The 17,664-nt window shown below is 53.7% G+C and overlaps 1 protein-coding gene across 1 annotated transcript; it reads right to left on the bottom strand.

Annotated features, from left to right (window-relative positions):
• Window positions 1-15: 15 nt before the first annotated feature.
• BAZ2A (bromodomain adjacent to zinc finger domain 2A) lies at window positions 16-17,380 on the bottom strand. The gene is made up of 15 exons (XM_044679224.1): window positions 17,197-17,380; window positions 9,109-9,243; window positions 7,534-8,115; window positions 6,466-6,651; window positions 5,634-5,852; window positions 5,032-5,232; window positions 4,585-4,645; window positions 3,927-4,035; window positions 3,709-3,810; window positions 3,377-3,587; window positions 2,426-2,487; window positions 2,055-2,120; window positions 1,029-1,244; window positions 325-579; window positions 16-234 (listed from the first exon to the last, which is right to left on the bottom strand). The coding sequence occupies exons 2-15, from the start codon at window positions 9,239-9,241 to the stop codon at window positions 16-18; spliced, it is 2,622 nt and encodes an 873-aa protein (XP_044535159.1). The 5' UTR covers window positions 9,242-9,243; window positions 17,197-17,380.
• Between the last annotated feature and the right edge of the window lie 284 nt (window positions 17,381-17,664).

The raw sequence follows: 17,664 nt of genomic DNA, 5'->3' as shown, positions 1-17,664 counted from the left end.
GGCCCCCTGCCCTCCTTACTCGACGATGCTGCCAGAGCCGTTGAGCTCATGGACCAGGAAGGCCAGCACGGAGGCCTTGTGCTGGGGCAGCTGCGCCTGGAAGGGCTGCGTGCGGAGACTGTCGCACACAGCCGGCTCGGCGCCGTACGCCATGAGGAAGCAGCGCAGGATCTCCGACACGTTGTCCCTGGTCAGTGGGATCTCGGACACCTTCTCTCCCAGGATCTTTAGCGACTGCGACCGACCAGGGAGCGGGGTTGAGAGGGAGGAGGGGAGGAAGCTGGAAGCCGCCCCCACCACCCGCTGCCCCCTTCCGGCCTTCACCTGGCAGTAGGCGGGCAGCCCCGGGTCCCGGAGAGCTGCCCCGAGCAGCCTCACCAACAGGTCCTGCACCTCGGCCGAGGCCTCACCACGGCCCAGCAGCCCCTCCTGCAGGGTCCCCAGGCTGGGTACGTCCCTGGCCGGATCCAAGCCCAACACCTTGCCAAAGCTGTGCAGGAACTCCACGATGGTCAGGCAGTGCGAGAAGGCGGTGCTGGGCAGGCGCAGCCCCGGGATCCTGGAGAAGTTGGGCAGGGGCTGTGGGGGGAAGCGGGAGGAGGGAGGCCCTTGTCAGAGAGGAAGAAGAGGAGGGCTTCCCACAGGGTGGCGAGGGGGGACAATTCTCCAGCCACCCACGCAGATTTTTAATGCAGCGACATGACGCATTGGGGTGCTCGGAGGGAGCCAAATGGTTCTGGAGATTCATCTGGACAGCGCCAAGAAGCTAACCGCAGCGTCTCTGACCTTGGCCCGGAAGCATCCTGAGGAGGCCGATGACCCCGAAAGGCTGGCGGTGGCACCGTTTGTGATAGCCGAGAACAGGGCAAACAGAGACATGGTGGGAAGGTCCTGGCGGGCCCCACAGCACCACACATGGACAGAGGCACGGGGCCACAGGGACCAGAATGCTGGGGAACAACGCCACCCTAGGACGGGGTAGGGGGGAGGCACGCACACAGGAGACCTAGCCCAGCTTCCGGACCCACCTGGTGGTCAGCCAAGCACATGTCCTCTGTGGGCTTCTTCATCTCCTCCAAGATCATCTGCTGTCGCTGCCGCTCCTCCAGCCGCCGCTGGGGGGCTGCCATGCGCTCAGCCTTGCAGGTGGGCCGGGCCTCCTCTTTGTCTTTCCGCCTGGCCTTCTCTTTTCTGCCTTTCTCTTTCACCTTCTCTGCCTTTGCCTTTGCCTTCTCCTTCTCGGCCTGTTTATTTCGGAGAAAAAGGTCCGTGGGTACCACCGCTGCACTCTGACACCCGGGACACACACGCTGGGGTGGCAAGAGGGCAAGAGGCCCCTGTGGGCTGGACACACGGCCCTCGGGGAGTCCTGGGCACGGACGTGTGATTGTGTGTGAACTTTGGCCACAGAAGCTTGTCTAGGCCCTACGCAAAGCCCCACTTTCTCTGGCCTCACTTGGCCAGGGTCAGCGGCCCAGAACCTTGCACATTCCCTCTTCTCAAAGTTTTTAGCAGGGAAGAGAGGCGGGGCAGCACTCCCTTCCATCCGTGACTTGGGCCGACTGAAGAGGCAGCACTAAGCAATAAAGAAGCTGGGATTCAGCTGACGCACAGGGGAAGGAGGGTACCCCAGGCAGGAGGGACAGCCGGGGCCAACGGTCAGGAGATGGAGCAAGGCATCTTGCATAAGAAAAGCAGGCCAGCGTCCCAGGATCATACAGCATACTGGGGGATGTAGGCTATAAAACGACCGGCAAGAGGGGGCAACTGGAAATGGGGCTCAGTGGATGAAGAGCCAGGCCTAGAGACAAGAGGTCCTGGGTTCCAATCTGGCCTCCATCACTTCCTAGCTGGGTGAGCCCAGGCAAGTCACTTGACCCCAATTGCCTAGCCCTTGGTGCTACTGTGCTCGACCCTGAAGGAGAGGGTCAGGGGAGCCGAGGGCCTGGGTGGGGTTTGAGAGATGGTGACGGCAAGGGGGGGGGCACCAAGAAGGTCTCCTCACTCCCACCCCCTTCTGGCCTCATCTCCCCTCGACCCAGACACGCACTCACCTTGGGCTTCTTCTTCACTTCCTTCTGCTTGGAGCTTTTGGCTTCTTGTTTCCGTTGGGTTTTGGCCTATAAAACCCCAAGGAGCCCCTTGTCAAGCCTCGCACGCCTCTGCTTGAGCTATGAACCCCAAACATGGGGGCGGGAGTAAAGGGGTTTGGTGATGTCAGGGGGCTGGGCCCCACATCACTCTGCCATTCCCAATGGGGGCAATCCATCGACATCCAAAGGCTGGACCTGGAATCCCTGGAAATACTCTTGGCTGAACATTCTTGGACTGGATGGAAGGTCGGTTTGCTTATTCCCAGCAAGTGTTGGGGGCCAGAGGGCAGGAAGCGAGGAGGAGACACGACTCTCCCTCCCCAGACAGTTACCTTCCTTCTGATCTTCTTCTTGATCTTCCTCATCTTGGCCTTCTCTCCATCACTCAGGGCATCTGTGAGAAAGGAGGGAGAAAGCAGGTGAAGGCCGGGAGGTTTGCCTCAGCCCAGCGCGTCCCTACGAGGCCTCCAAGATGCAGAATTTCAGACGGCTCACAAGTCTTCCTGGGCAGCTGGCACTGTCCTCGGCACTCACCGGTTTGGAAGTCTAGATGGCATTTTACTAGGAAGGGGGAGGAAAAAAGCATTGATGGAGCGCCTAACACATGCCAGGCACTTCCCAAATATTCTCTCATCTAGTTCTCACAGCCCTGGGAGACAGTGCTAAGTATTATCTTTATCCATTTACAGATGAGGAAACTGAGGCAAACAGTGGCTGAGGGACTTGCCCAGGGTCCCACAGCACGTATGTGTCCGAGGTCAGTTCCTGACTAGGCCCAGAAGTGTGGGACGACCTGTGGGAGACAAGAAGCAACGGGAGGCCAGAAAGAGGGAAACAGCCGAGAAGTGCATTTCCAGAGGAAGCTGGAGGTGTGCATGCCAAGCACGCTAACCCTGGCTCGTGATGGCAAGAGGAGGGCCCTCGGCTCTCTTTGGGGCAAACCCCAAAGATTTAGGCAACTGGTTATGCTTCATTCCAGCTGGGGTCGGTTCTATTTTCTCTACTAAGGATCCTATATTTCCCCTAAAAGACGAGGCAGCTTCCTAAAGCCAGAAGGGCCACCCAGGGGAGTTTTGCTTTGGGTAGGAAGTTTTCTCTCAGGATATTTAATGAAAATCTCTTTTAAAAGTTCTCCTTGGGAAGGCCTATGGGGAGGAACCAGTGCAGAGCCCCAGTTTCAGGAAGAGGTGAGGCAGGGCATAGGGTGCAGCCAGAGAGGAAACTGGGAGGGCTGAGGGACCTCACAGGGCCCGACCCCAAGGGAGGGTTAAGGGGAACACTACCTGGGACGTCCAGCCTCTTCAGGAGTCTGGCATCTGTCTTGCTCAGAAGCTCAGTGATTTTAACCTTGGGGGGCCGCCCTCGTCCTCGCTTTACTTTGGGCACTTCCTTGGCTTTGGCCTTCTCGGTGTTTCGAGGACGACCCCGCTTGCCGGTGATGGCTTGGATGCGGGAAGGTATCTCTTCCACGGAGAGCTGTACCCATTTCAAGCCCTGGGACAGACAAAAGAGGAGACAGGAAAGGCCCAGATGTGAGCTTAGTGCTGCTGGAGAGGCTCTGCCCTTGCCCCCAAGCCCCCAGAGCCTCAGGCCTGGCCCAATGTAGAAGAACTACCTCCGGGGTGTCTCGCTCCTCGTAGAAATCGCCAACGGGCATCCTTGGGCTGAAGCTGAAGTGCTCCCGGCGGACCTGATGTACCACATTTCGGCTCAGGTACTGGAGGGAAGAAGACATTTGGGGATATTGGGCATCCTCCGGTGCCAGGCTCCTGGGGTGTGTATATGAAATCTTCCCCATCCATACTAGTGAGTTCCCGGGGCCTGCTGGGTTACCTTAATCACTTCTGGAAACTGTTTCATCCTCTTGCCACAGGGGCCATAGTACCATGTCTCCCCCTGCCACCGGTGGTTGCCCTTCTTGATGCGCACTTCTCTCCGCCATCTGTCAGGGAAGCACTACCACCACGTCACCCACCCACCCTCTCTCAGGCAGCAGAGGCTCCTGGATGCGAGCCCAGAGGGATCGGACTTCACCCCTCCACGGTGGGGTGGCACTGAGTCTGAGGCCACTTCTTGGGGCTCAAAGTGGCATGGCAAGGGAAGAGGTGCAGGCAGGCAGGAGAGCATTTGCTGCTGACTCCATGGGGAGGGTAACGGATGGACTCTGCATCCTGAGCCCAGGCTTGCTGACCCCAACTAGCAGGGGGCCAGCTAACTCTGTTCCCCAGGCTGTCCTCTTGCTTCCCCCCGCCAAACTGTGCCCTGCTGGGGCTGCCATCTGGGCCTAAGGGAGATGGACGGAGTCCCTGGGGCAGAGCTAGCGCCTGGGAAGGAAGGAGGAGGGTCTGGAGAAGGCCTCAGGATACCTAGTCTCTCATGGCAAAGAAGTAACATTTTGTCCACAGCCACCTTTACCCCACCCAAGACTTTGGTCTCGAGTGCGAGGAGGATCCCCCTTAGGGTTTTCAAAATTCAAGCCTGGAACACCTACCCATGCTGAAGGGGAAACTGGACCTCCTCTGGGGTGGCCACCCGTCTCCGCAGGATATCTCCTAAAGGGAAAAGAGGGCAATGCCCAAGATGGAGGAAGCTGGTAAGACACTGTAGTAGAAAGAAGCCTGAACCCAAGCGGGAAGAACCTGGATTCTGGACCCAGCTCTCTGCTAAGTCTCACTGTCCCCAGCTGCCAAATGACATCCCTCAGCCTGGCTCAGGCTGCTTCCCATTGTTACAAGGAAAGGCTTGCTGGGGGCACGAAGGGATGAGTGTGTGACAAAAAAAGGAAGGCACCAAGTAACCCCCGTGTTCCCGATGGGCCCTCAGATTCTCGTCCAAAGCACATGGAATAGAGGCGGCAGCCAGCTGGCCACAAAGGCCTGGCCAGCTCAGACAGCATGGGGTGGGGTGGGGGTGGGAGGGCCTGCCTGGGGGTACTCACCATTGCCAGAAGCACTAGCTCCCCCCACAGTCTTGTCCTCAAGGTCAGGGATACACTCGGGACTTCCGTCTGTGTCTGTGTCCTCCGGGGACAGCTGAGCTGGGGCCTCCTGTTCGAGGTCAGGGGGGGAGGCTGCTGACATGCTTGGTTCTCCTTCCTCCTGCTCTGGATCGCTCCCATTATTCAACTCAAAACTGCCATCTAGAACCCAAAAAGACCACATGGAGACTCCAGTAACAATGGATAAATGAGGTCAATCCCACACCTCCACCTGGCGCTCCCTCCTTCGTTTTTGGGGATCAGGGGGCACAGCTGTGTCACTGGCCCTCAGTCTCAGCACAGGCTCCAGGGGCCTCCCACGCCAACACAAGTGCTTCTAATGGCACTTGCGCTGCTGGTTGGCCTGACTTGACCTTTATGAGTATTTAACCTGGGGGGTCACATTCCTAAATCCTCCCGAGCAGTAGAGGGTCGACTGAAGATCCAGCTCCTAGAATGGCCTCCATGCTCCGGCCTTATTGTTGAAGCCTCGATGTTTCCCCACAGCCTTTGTCAACCCAAACATCACCTCCCTCATCCTCTCTGTACTCTGGGGCACGCACCTTGTAAGACAGACTCCCCGAGCACAGGAGGGGAGGGGGGATTGGCAAAGATGGAAGCTGATGTCTGGCTGTCATCCGCTAGGAGGCTGAAGGCAGTGGAGTTGTTGAGGGACGGACATTCGAGGGCTGAGATGTCGGGGCTGACACCAAGAGGCAGCTTGTCCTCTTCGCTCACCAGCTCCGAGTCATCCATCCCATAGAGCCCCCCACTCCCTGGCTCTGTGGGTAGAAAAAGGAAGAAGAGCAAAAGATTTGGAAACAGTTCCTTTGGAGTATGGGATTGCTCCTTCTATCCTGATCCCCACAGTGAGTGAGAGAGACACAGAGGCAGAGAGGGAGGGACAGAGAAATAAGAGACAGGAGAGAGGGAGAGAGAGAGAGAGAAAGAAAGAAACAGACAAAGAAAGTGGGGAGAGGGAGGAGAGAGGGAGAGACAGAGAGAAACAGACAGATAGAATGTGTATGTGCCAGGGAGGCTGGGAGGTTGTTGCCACAGAGCAGTAATTGATTGCTATCTATTATCATATATTATATTATATATACCATATAATATATTATACATATTAAAGGGGACCGTCCAACAGACGGCTCCATTTCAGCCCCTTGGAAAATAAAACTCCAGTTGAGTCTCCCCAAATATCTCCATTTGCCATTTTAAAACTGCTATATAACCTGGCAGTGTTCATGAGACTGGGAACCTCAAAGTTCCTTGTATTTCCCCTAAACTGTGACCACACACACACACACACACACACACACACACACACACACACACCCCTGCCCCACTAGCCTGTCTGGATGGGGATGGAATGTCTCGAATCTCCAAGCCCACCTGGAGCAAGTGAGCCAAAGGGCTCCAAAGGATCTTCCTCGAGAATAGGCGAGTCTTCCAGTTGTTCTGGAAGCTGTGAGGGGTCATCAAGGCAGCTAACTGTAGGGTCTGGGACCAGGACCGAGACCTCTTGGTGCAGAGATTCCACAGAAGGGGCTGAATCGTCATAGTCGCAGATCTTCAGTTCTAGGAGAGTCCGGGAGAAGGTAAAAGGACCCAAGTCAGAACCGTGGCTGAGCTCCCTCAACCTGTAGCAGGCAGGCAGAACAGCTGTAGCAAAAGGTCACTAACTCTGGGCAAGCAGAGATGCCCGACAGCAGGCTCAGCTAGGGCAGGGCAGAATGAGGTCCTAGACAGACCTCATCATGTTCTTAGAAGAGTTTTTTCATCTAGAGGGAACAAGAGACAGAGAAAGCAGCTCCTTGGTTCTGAAGAAACTCGTTTCGGCACTTAGCAGCTGGGAAGAGCCAGGGTAAGCCAGGTCATTATTCTGGGGACAATGGGGGAAGTGGTGGGAAGAGGGGTTACCTCATATACACACAGACACCCAGTGAAAAGTGACAAGATAGGATGGAGAAAAGCAACCAAGCAAGACACTGAGAGCTCTGGAGCACTCCTTTCTCTCCCCTGAATGCCAACTGATCCCAAAGAAAGGCTCGGCAGGAACCAGGGGGCAAGCGGCGCCTGGCGCGGACCCTGTGGCCCATGCTTCCGGGAGGCCATGTCCCCCTCCTCAGTGTGCCACGCAGAGCCACTCCTGAGCTGTCTGATGAAGGCCCTCTCGAGGACTCTTGGGGAGGGGGTGGGGGGATGCTGGTTCCTGGCTTGCCCACCTGCCCTGCCCAGGCTGCCGGCTCCTCGTGAGCTTGAAATAACTCGGCCTCCTACTCTTGAGCAGCCGCTACTGCCACAAGAACACCAGCCGCTCGGCTCTGCTGATCCCCAACATGCAAATCAGCCTCCACTGCAGAGCGGGAAAGACGGGTTCTTCTTGCCTCGGGAACAGGCCACAGCCCCAAAGCCCTGCTTGTCCCTCCCCTCCCTGGCCCCTCCCAGCCATCCCCGTACCTGGCTGCTCTCCTTCCAGCTCCAGGCTACCCACCAAACCAGTGCCATTCTCTGCCACGCCAGGAGCCAGCTCCTTAGCGGCCTCCTCGCCACGCTCGGGCTCCTGGGAAGGTGCGAAAGTCTGGATGCCGGAGCCCAGCATGGGGGAGGGGGGAGAGGAAGTGAAGAATCCGGGGGGGCCATTGGACATCACCTCGAAATTCTGATCGGGGAAAGAGTCGTACAGTTCCTGGGAGTCAAAGTTGAGACCCATGGGGCTCTGGGTGCCGTTGGCCCAGAACTCCTGGCTGCCGGCCCGAAGGTTAGTGTTCTGACTCGGGGGGGAGCCTGGCTGGCCACCCTCGACGGTGCCGTTGAGCGGGTACTGTCTGTGGCCTGAGAACTGGGAGAGGAGGGGCGGCTCTTTGAGGTTGGCGCCGGGGCCGGCGGCCGAATATTGCGGGTAGTTCCAGAGACAGTCGTAGGCCACGTTGGGGTGATGGAGGTGGGAGGTGTCAGAGGAGTGGGGGGAAGAGTTCAAGATCCCTGAAGTAGTGTGAGATACAGTAGATAAGCCGTTGACATTCACATCACCATTCAAACCTGCAAGAGGGAGGGAGAGTGGGTTATCCCTCTCCAGACGGGCTGCTGGGGGAGGCAGGAAGAGGGATCCCCGGGGCTCGGGAGCCTGCCCACGCTGACCCCCGCTTCTCCTCCTCCCCCTCCCGCCTGGCAGAAGCGGCACAGCTCCACCTCAGAGGCACAGGCAGATCCCGGCTAAGAATAGCTTTTGCAGTCGCCCCAGCGACAGGATCCATGCTCTCTTGCTGGCTCGCTCAGGGCTGACTGGGCCCCTCCGAGCAGTCACAGGAGGGAACACGCGTGACCGGGATGCAGACTCTACGGCAAGGCCCGCAGCCCTTGAATGGGAGGCCCCAAGCCAGGCTGTCCTGCCCCCTCCCCCTGCCACAGCTTCTGCAGGACAGGCCGGAAGGGAGAAGGAGGCGGGATGTCGAGAAGAGGCGCAGGGACTGCACCTGGACCCCAGCAAGATCGGGGGCACTTGGCAGCCCATTAGGGAAATAAATGTGGGCAGACCTGCCAACAAGATCCTGGCTGAATGCTGAACCCCCTAGAACAGGGATGGACACCAGAGTTCACAGCGTCCCTCTATGTGGGTCAGGCAAATTGGGGAACACAGAGAAGCCGGGCTCTCCTGTCCCAAGGCTTGGTCCTCTCCTCTCTCCCTGCCTCCCTTTCCCACCAACCTGGTCATCAGAGCCCTTAGATCAGGCCCCAGGAAAGAAAGCCGAGGCCCAAAGAGCCAAGTGCCTCGGCCAGGATCATGCTGGCTAAGACGTGCCAAGGTGGGTCTCTTGCCCTGCCCGAAGACCCCAAAGCAGCTTCTGGGAAGCAAGGGGCCAGAGCCAACAGAAGAAAAGCTGGACACAGAAGCCCAGAGTCCTTGTACAGCCTCCAGCAGAGCCAGAGCACGGATGGGGCCCTGCTGCAACCATTCCCTTTGTAGGGGCTGGGTTGCTCTGAAGGGATGGAGGCCCGACCCCCTCCACCCCCCAGGGTCTCCCTTGCACTCACTTTTCCCTTGCTGAGAGAAGTTCATGGGAGACCCGTTAGTGTAGAGGCCCTCCCCTGAGGGAGAGGGTTTCAGTCCTGAGGCAGCAGGTGCAGGGGGAAGGCCAGTAAAGTTAAAATGGTCGTTTGCCTCCATTTCTGTGGGAGGGAAAAGAAAAAATACTGGATGTTAAACAAAGTCACGTCACCTAGAATATACCACCTCCATGCTGTGCTTATTGGGAGGAAGTCTCATTCCCTCCTCCCCCAATACCACCACAGCAGACCCCTGTAGCTCCTCTGGGGAGCTCTAAGCCCAGCTGACACGGCCCTGCCATCCCAGGGCCAAGACCAGAGCCAGATACAAGCCAGAAAGAAGAAGCCAAAGCAACAAGGGGTGGGGGGATGATTAGGGGGTGAATCCGACATCTAGCCGTGTTCTCTGTGGGAAGAGCAGCTTTCACTCAACAGTTTTCTCCTTTTCTCATCCAGAGATCCCAGGACAAAAAGCGGCACCACCAGAAACAGCAGAGACGGGACAATCCACATGCCACTATTTCAGAAGCTGCGACCCAGGAGGGAAAAGCCACTTCCGGAGCAATGAGACTTTTCTATCCCTGGGAGAAATCTTCAGTGGCTTTTAGTGTAACCCCCTTGCTATGAGTGGACTCAAAGACTTCAGGGCCATTGCCACCATATTCCTTTCTTACCCTCAGAAAATGGCAAGCCCACCAAGAACATCCCAAGTGGAGAAGGCTAACTGAGGCTGTCATGAAGAGCAGTGCTCTTCCACGTCTTTGGGGGCCATTTTCTTCAGATGCTCTAAGGGACGTCTGCAGCAGGGGACAGGCTCCTTTTACCTCATCATCCACAACGAGACATTCTTTTTATCCTTCTCTTTCTTAAACTCAAAACTCTTACAAGAGAGGGAAAGGATAACAAGGAACATGGGAAAGAAAGTACAGACTTTCCCGAGGTGCAGATACAGACAGGAAGCCCTTCTCCACTACAGGCTTCCTGAATGTCTGGGGCCAGAAAACTAGTCACAAATACCCCAGTCCCAAGCCTCCTGCTTTCACTCCTCTTTGGGAGCCCAGGATCACCACCACACACATTGGGCAAGATTTCAAGGACTTCAATGAAAAACTGAAAGAATAAGTTCCATTAGAATTGAAATCCAGAAAACAAAGAAAACAGGGGGATGGGGGGAAACAGGAAGAAACAGGAGAAAGGTTTAGAGGCCAGATTTAGTAGAGAGCTGGAGACAGCTGCTGGGAAAACCCAGCTTGCTCTGACACATCAATCAGGTCTCTGCTGGTATTGGCATAGGGTGACTGAATGGACAGGGAATCTGTGTTCTACCATAATGTAAGGTAAAGAGTCCTCAAAACAGATCAATGCTAAGAACACTGAATAACAGACACAGCTCTCTCCTGTCAAGATCCCAAAGAGTCAATAAATAGGACCAGGGAGATTCCTTAAACATCCTTTATTATTCCTGGGCTACATGCCCCTCAGCAGACAGATTAAGCACCAGAAGAACTCGAAGGCTGGATGGAATTTTCTTTCGGAGCAGAGACTCCAAAAGCAGACACCAGAGATGTTAAATGCTGACCATAAATGCTCAGCCTTTATAAATTTACCCCTTTATAAATTGTATTTCTCCGCTTTCACACACTCAGCTCCTCCCTCCTTTCCTATCCAAATCCCCAAGAAACAAGTGACCTTCTCCCTGCTGCTCTGGGAAGGCACAGCATTTCCTGTTACATAAGTTAAACATTTCTTAAAAATATGAGCAGCTGTTCATAGAAATCAGATAAAAAGAAAGGATAGGAAATTATCTGATGACCTAGAGCTGGCCATTTCCCCACCCCCCAGCTCTTCTAGCCAGATCATTATAACCAACATCACTTCATCTAGGAGATGCTTCTTAGGAATATTAAATACTCTAGCTGTATATTGACCATTCTATACTCTGCTGTGTAGACAAAGAATAAAAATGGATGTCGGGTCTAGAAGGCTTTCCTAAAATCTGAAACCCCACCAATGGGAATGAAAACTGACCTTCCACACAAAAGGGAAAGAGAGCCCCCTCCTCACTAATGACTAGGCCAGTGGTACCCAGGGTAAAGTGATCGATCCAAAGGCTACTTAGCATCAACAACTCAAGATGTCCAAGATGATTTTCAACAAAAAAACCCAAACTGTAATTTTGGTCTTCTTTTCTAGGACTAGCATGTAATTGGGGGAAAGGGAGAGAGTGGAGGAAGAGAGGGTGTGGAGGAGGAGTATTGAGAAATGGGGAGAGAAGAAAAGGAAATAAAGCTGGGAGGACATCTCCCTCTGTACTAACAGGCCCAGGGCCAATCAAATGCAGAAATCAGTCAGTGCCCAACTTTGAGAAAAGTCCTCAGGACCAAGAAATGGGTCCTATGCAAATGGGTCACTTAAGAGGGCAAGAAGTTTCATTTCCAAGAGCTCAGGAGCATTGTCCCCTAGAACAAAAAGCAGAAAAGCACAGCCCAGAGATAAATACTACTCTCCACAACAAAGGTTACACAGCTGCCATTAACTAATCCTGACACTTGGATCTCCTAGGGCCTTTCCAATAATAATAATAGCAGCATTTATACAGCCCCTCTGTGGGCCAGAGACAGGGCTCAGTACTTTAAGAAGTATTTATCTCATTAGAACCTCACAAGAACACTGAGAGGTAGGTGCTATTATTCTCATTTTTACAGGTGAAGAAACTGAGGTAATCAGAAATTGACTCCCCCAGGGTCACAGGGCTAGTGAGTTTATCTGAGGCCAGATTTGAACTGAGGTCTTCCTGTCAAGGCCGAGCACTCTACCTCAATAATTCATTCCTTCCTCTCTGCCTCCCACTCCTCCCAAGATTACACTCCACACATTCCTTATTCCCAACTAAAGGTGTTTTCCCCTTCCTCAGTTATATCAATGGGGTCTTCTTTACAGAGTCACAGAGTTTGCTTTCTTTTCCTCACAGCAAAAGGAAAATTCATTTATCATGTTGTAACTTGGCTTTTAAATGATAGGCAGCCTTGACCAACACTATGCCACACAGTCCTCTAGATCCCTCCAGCCTAGCTGCATCCACATCCTAGTAAGCAAGCCTGGCAGTTCCCTGGCCCATGAGAGGTGCCATAGAACAAGTGTCCCCCCAGTGACAGAGAGAGAAGCCCCTCAAATGTAGAATTTACATTCCCAGCACCTAAGGCATAAAGGAAAGACCGTTGGACTTTTCTCTCTAGAAACCTCTTCTGGGCTGGGTTAGGAATTCCAATGCTCCCTCCTCTCAGACAGGCCTGTCCAGCTCCTCAGCTCAAGTCCTAGAAGCAGGGCCTACTCTGTGCCTGACTTGAACCCAGGAGCAGTGCAGGTGTGTGCCATCTTGTGTTCAGTCTTCTCTACCTGACTCCAAGCCCTTAGCAAATCTCATTGAAAATTCCATCTATTAGGGAAGCCTTTCCCAACTCTTCTTAATTCCAGGGTCTTACCTTGATTATTTCCCATTTCTCCTGAATGGCAAGTTTGTTTATGTCTATTTGTTTCCCCAATAGAAGGTGAGTTCCTTGGGGGCAAGGGCTGTCCTCTGCTTTTGTTTTCCCATTATTTAACCCAGTGCCTAGTACACAGGGAGCACTTAACAAATGTTTTTTTGCTTGCTTGAAAACAAAAAAGGGAGGTTTTGGTTTTAAAGAAGGTGAGGGGGAGAAGGAGCAGCTTGCACTAAAGGAACGCCCAAGCAATGTGCCAAAATGACCACAAAAATCCAGACAAAAAGGAATCTCTCTAAATTCCTTCTCATTTGTCAAAGGTTGTTACCTTCTCCTCTTCTACAGGCGTGGATTTCCTCCTGTTATCCCCAAAGCTTCCAAAATTTAAAATTTCAAAGATGAGAATTCTTTGAAAAAGAAAAACAAACAACACTTCAAGTTCTAAGCAGTTGATTAGAACCTAGTATGTGACATTAAAAATCAGGGAATAGGAGCAGCTAGATGCCTGGCCCAGAGTCAGGAAGTGCTGGATTCAAATTTGACCTCAAAACACTCATTGCATAACTCTAATTGCTCTTCTGCTTAGAAACTGAGACCTAGAAGGTAAGGGTTTATTTTTTCAAAATAAAAACACAATTTAAAAAAAATCAGGGACTATTCTAGGTTTCCCTAAGAAAGAGAAAACACATGCTAGAACCAAAAAAAGTACTGACTAAACAAGCAGCAATCCTGTTTCCAAGAGGAAATCAGAATCATATAGCACACATCCAACCAAGAAGTTTGACCTGGGCTTAAATTTGAGTCCCAGGACTTCATTACTGCCCAATAGGAATGGCCTTGGAACCACACCCGGGGAGGTCACCCCAGAGGTTTTCTGAAAGCCTTGGGTCACCTCTCCCCCAGTCCTGAATGTCAGGTTGAACCTCCAACAATACACCATTTTCAAACTATAATTTGAGAAAGTGGCCTGGAGGATCAGAGCAAAATGCTTCTAACATTTAGGGTTGTGAAAGCCCTCTCTACAGATGCCCGATAGAGGGGTGCAGAGCTGAGATTTAGACTATTTTGCCCCTCTCACTTTTCGCCACAGAGCCCTCATCCCACCGCTGTCTTCTGATGGGTTTCAGGTTAAGGTCAAATCGCCTTTGGACCAAAAAAAAAACATCTCTGATGATTTATTCCCAGAGCTGCAGGGGATAAACATATCTAACCCAAGGCAGGTTTTTATTATCAAGTGATTCAACCAAACTTCAGCCATCTTCTTCTGAGAAGTCTCTCGCGTCCTATAGGGTCTGCCGAGTATATATAAATACAAAACATAAAGAATTGTAACAATTTCTATGCTGACGAGATCTTTCTCAAAGCCCCTTCCTTCACTAGGTCCTAGACTACGAACTGAAGACACACAAACAGAAGATTTAGAGCTAGAAGGGACCTTAGAGCAACCCTTTATGAAGACACTGAGGTCCAAAAAGGTTCAGTGACTTGCCCAAAATCATACACATTGGGGGGTGGGGGAGAAGGGGGTATTTCATCTCCAAATCACAGAACCACAGAGTGTTCAGGCAGGAAAATACAAGAAGTTAGGTGACCTGACCAAGTTGTATGGATCAAACCCAATTTGGGTCAATACCCTCTTCCCAAGGTAGCAAGACAAGGTGAAAATATTCTCTCTCCAAAGCCAGGTTTTCCAAACTGCTAAGGAATCACAACATGACTGGGGTCACAAGGGAAGGATCAAAACACAATGACACAAAGCCAAAGACCTCAGTGGTGCTTGGGCCCGCAGGGAACTTCCTAAGGGACTCAAAGGCCAATTTAGCTCCTTTGTGCTTCAAATTTCAACCTTCCCCTTAAAAAGAGGTCAAAAACAATTTAAACTGTGGAATTAAACAGAGGATGGGGGAATCATATGAATCTGCTAAAGGAATTAGCCTTGTTAAGGATACAGAAGATATAACAGTGGTCTTCAAGTATCTAAAAGAGGAATTAAGTGTTCGATTTAGTCCCTGGTGGCAGATAGATCTAGGAGCAATGGGTGGGAACCAAAAATATGTGGATTTTTGATCTGGGATCCCTGGATCCTAGGATTACAGACTCCAAGACAAAAGGGACCTCAAAGGCCATCCCTATTACTTTACAAAGAAATTAACTGAGGCCAGAAAGGTAAAATGATTGGCCCAAGATGATCTGGTGGTAAAGAGGCAGATGGAACCTGAGATTCAGCATTGTTTTCACTGTGACTTAACATTTCTAACAATGTGGCCTGTCCCAAAGTGAAATGGACAGCTCCAAAGAAGCCTGGCCCCTCCTCAGAGTGACCCATCAGGAGGACAGTCTGCAAGAACATTAAAAAGAGAACTCTTGGTTGGCTCTCGGCTGGATTGGATGAGTCCTGAAGTCCAGCTCTAAGATCTTAGGAAGGCTACAAAAGGCACCCGGTGAAGAATTGTCTCTCATAGGAAGGGCACCCTAGAGAGTTCCCCATTTCCAGACCAAGATCCAGAATTTCTGCAGATAAGAGACTGACATACTTGGCTATTATTAATACAATCTCGATTGGAGTCAGTGTCTACTTTTCCAGTGTCAGCTTCTAGTTTTTCTAAAGAGTTTGAAGAAAAGTCTATTTCTTTTGCACCTCTATCTAGAGAAAACACTCTGAAAGCCACCATTATCTCTGCCCCCTTTCCCCCCCCAAAACCCCTCTCCTCTCTCAAACAGGCTCTGAAGAGTCCAGTCCCAACCCAGGAATTCCAGAATAGGCAGAGAGAGAATTATTAATTAGTACTGAATAAAGCAATCATCAAAACAAAGGCAATGAGAAGAGATTCTCTAGTTATGAACATAAAGGCCAGGGGGGGAGGGCAATGCCAGGAATCTCAAGGAAGCAGAAAACAGCTCAAGAAGGGCCAATTTCCTAGGTTCCAGAATGGCAGGAACCAGAGCTGCCAATGTCAAAAGGAGGTGATATTATTGCCAGCAGCAATGCTGTTTGCCAGACAAACATATACCCTTCCCATCTTTTCATTCATTATCATCTCCTGGACATCTGATCTCCATGCAGGGAGGCTGAGGGAAGAAAAGCCTAGAATGATGTCTTCAATGCCAGGAAAAGCAATGGAAAGGCAGCTGCCAAGAACCGCCCCCCCCCCCCCTTGGAAGCTTCCTTCTGGGCATCTCCACATTATCCCCTCCTTTGGCCATTCCTGACTAAGCAAAGGGCCCAGGGCACATGGCTTGGCAAAAACCAAGCGCAACAACTGCCTGCAATCCAATAGGCCACAAGGAGAGATGTCCTTTATGGGAAGGAGCGTCATATGATCCCCGCCTTTGTAATCCTAATTAGTTGGGTTTGCAGCAGGGTGAAAATGGCTCCCTTCTGTCCACCAATCTAAGAGACCCAACTGGCACCCACACAAGCTGCCCTGGGGCTGGGAGAAAGACTGGGCAGATCTGAGCCAGGCTTTCCAATTCCAATTTCCCAAAGAAAAGCCCCGTTCAAAGGGAAGTTCTTCCATTTCGGGCTCTAGCGGGAAAACTGCCCCCTCTCCCCTCCCCCACCTCCCGCTTGGGGGGGGGGTCCCTGGCCCCCTCTCCCAGAAGATCAAAAGAGAGAAAAGGGAACCCAGGAAGATGCTCCAAGAGCCCCGCGCCTGCGGGGAAGAAAGTGCAGGAAGCTCCCTCGGGGAAGGCTGGGGCCTCGGTTCATCCCCAGGGAGATGAATTTGAAGGCGGTAACTGAACCGATCCGAAGGGGAGAACCGGAGGCAGAGGAGCGCCGAGGGGCTGGGGGAGGGGGGAGAAGTTGGAGCCCGAGTTAGAGGCCACATGGTGGGCCGGCCCACCGGTCGGCCAGGGCCCTAGCCTGCCCGGGAGGCCCCAGAAAATGAAACCGAATCTGATGAAAAAGGACATTTCAAAACAAGAGACGCAGCACGCAGCAGCCCAGGGCACAGCTGCCATTTCCCGAGTACTTCCTGCCAGGAGGCTGGGGGAGGGGCTGTTTGTACACAGAGGGAAGCAGCAGCGCATCACCAGCCCCCCATCCTTCAAATTAGGGAGGAGCACCCCCTCGTCCACTCGACCCCCCAACGCCTGAGCCCCCCAGGAACCTAGGCTCTTGAGGAAGCAAGGATCCTCTGCGGCTTTCTGGTGGCCGGGGATCACTACTTCCTGGGCCCCCCAACTCTGTGGACACCCAATCCCGGTCAGAGTCCCAGTGGACGCGGCGCCGAACACAAAGACCCGCCCAAGTTAAAGGGGGCACCTTCCCGCCCCTCCCCCACTCCAGGGAACACCCTCCGGGGGGAGTCCTGCCCTACCCCTCCAAGGGAATCCCCCCTCGCGCTCCCCCGATCTCAATACTCAGGGATTCCCCGTGGGGGGCGGGGCGGGAAACCCACTCGGATCCCCGAGAATCTCGGGGAACGTCCCGGAACCCCCTCCCCCGGGCCCAGAGTCCCTAGTGCTGTGGGTCCCAGGCAGCGCGCCCCTCCACCGCGTCCCTCTTTGAGTCCTCGGGCTAGCGGGCGAGGCCAGACCGGGCCGGAGACGGGATATCGCTCCCTCCGCCCAGAGCGATCCTCCCCCATACCTGAGGCGGCGGCGGAGTCCTGCCGCCGGGCGGCCGGTTTGCGTCTCCCCGGAAGGCCGGGGGCGGGCGTTCACATGGCCGGGCGCCGGGAACCGGGGCCGCCCACCAGAAGAAGGGACGGCAGGGGCGGGGACCCGGCTTAACCGCGGGCCCCGAGCGGAGCCAACATGGCCGGCGGGGGAGAGCCCGAGGAGCCGGAGACGCCGCTGGAAGAGGAGGGGGGGGTAGAAGAGAGCAGAGGGGGAGGGGGCGGGGAAAAGCCGCCGGCCGCGTCGCGTCTGGGAGGGGACCGCCCGCCTTCCCGACCTCCGCTCCTAGCCGGGTCCTAGCGCCGCTCTTCCTCATCCCAGAGAACCGGCCCCCGCCTCCCCACCGGGTCCTAGCGCCAGCAGCTGCTCCCAGCCCTCGCCCTGCCCTACCCGGTGTCCTCCAAACCGAGAAAACCGCGGGGCCCTTCCGCCCGAGGCC

The sequence above is a fragment of the Gracilinanus agilis genome, chromosome 5 (genome assembly GCF_016433145.1).
Source record: "Gracilinanus agilis isolate LMUSP501 chromosome 5, AgileGrace, whole genome shotgun sequence".
In the NCBI taxonomy this organism is placed as follows: Eukaryota; Metazoa; Chordata; class Mammalia; order Didelphimorphia; family Didelphidae; genus Gracilinanus; species Gracilinanus agilis.
This window is presented reverse-complemented; position numbering and strand designations above follow the sequence as displayed.

What these genes read in the sequence shown, in the direction of transcription:
- BAZ2A (XM_044679224.1), bottom strand. Translation starts at nt 9,241, where the DNA reads ATGGAGGCAAACGACCATTTTAACTTTACTGGCCTTCCCCCTGCACCT. An exon ending in GCTGGAAGGAGAGCAGCCAG is followed by an intron (nt 6,652 to 7,533) that starts GTACGGGGATGG and finishes GGACTCTCCTAG; the next exon opens with AACTGAAGATCTGCGACTAT. An exon ending in CAGTTTCCCCTTCAGCATGG is followed by an intron (nt 4,036 to 4,584) that starts GTAGGTGTTCCA and finishes CTTCCCTGACAG; the next exon opens with ATGGCGGAGAGAAGTGCGCA.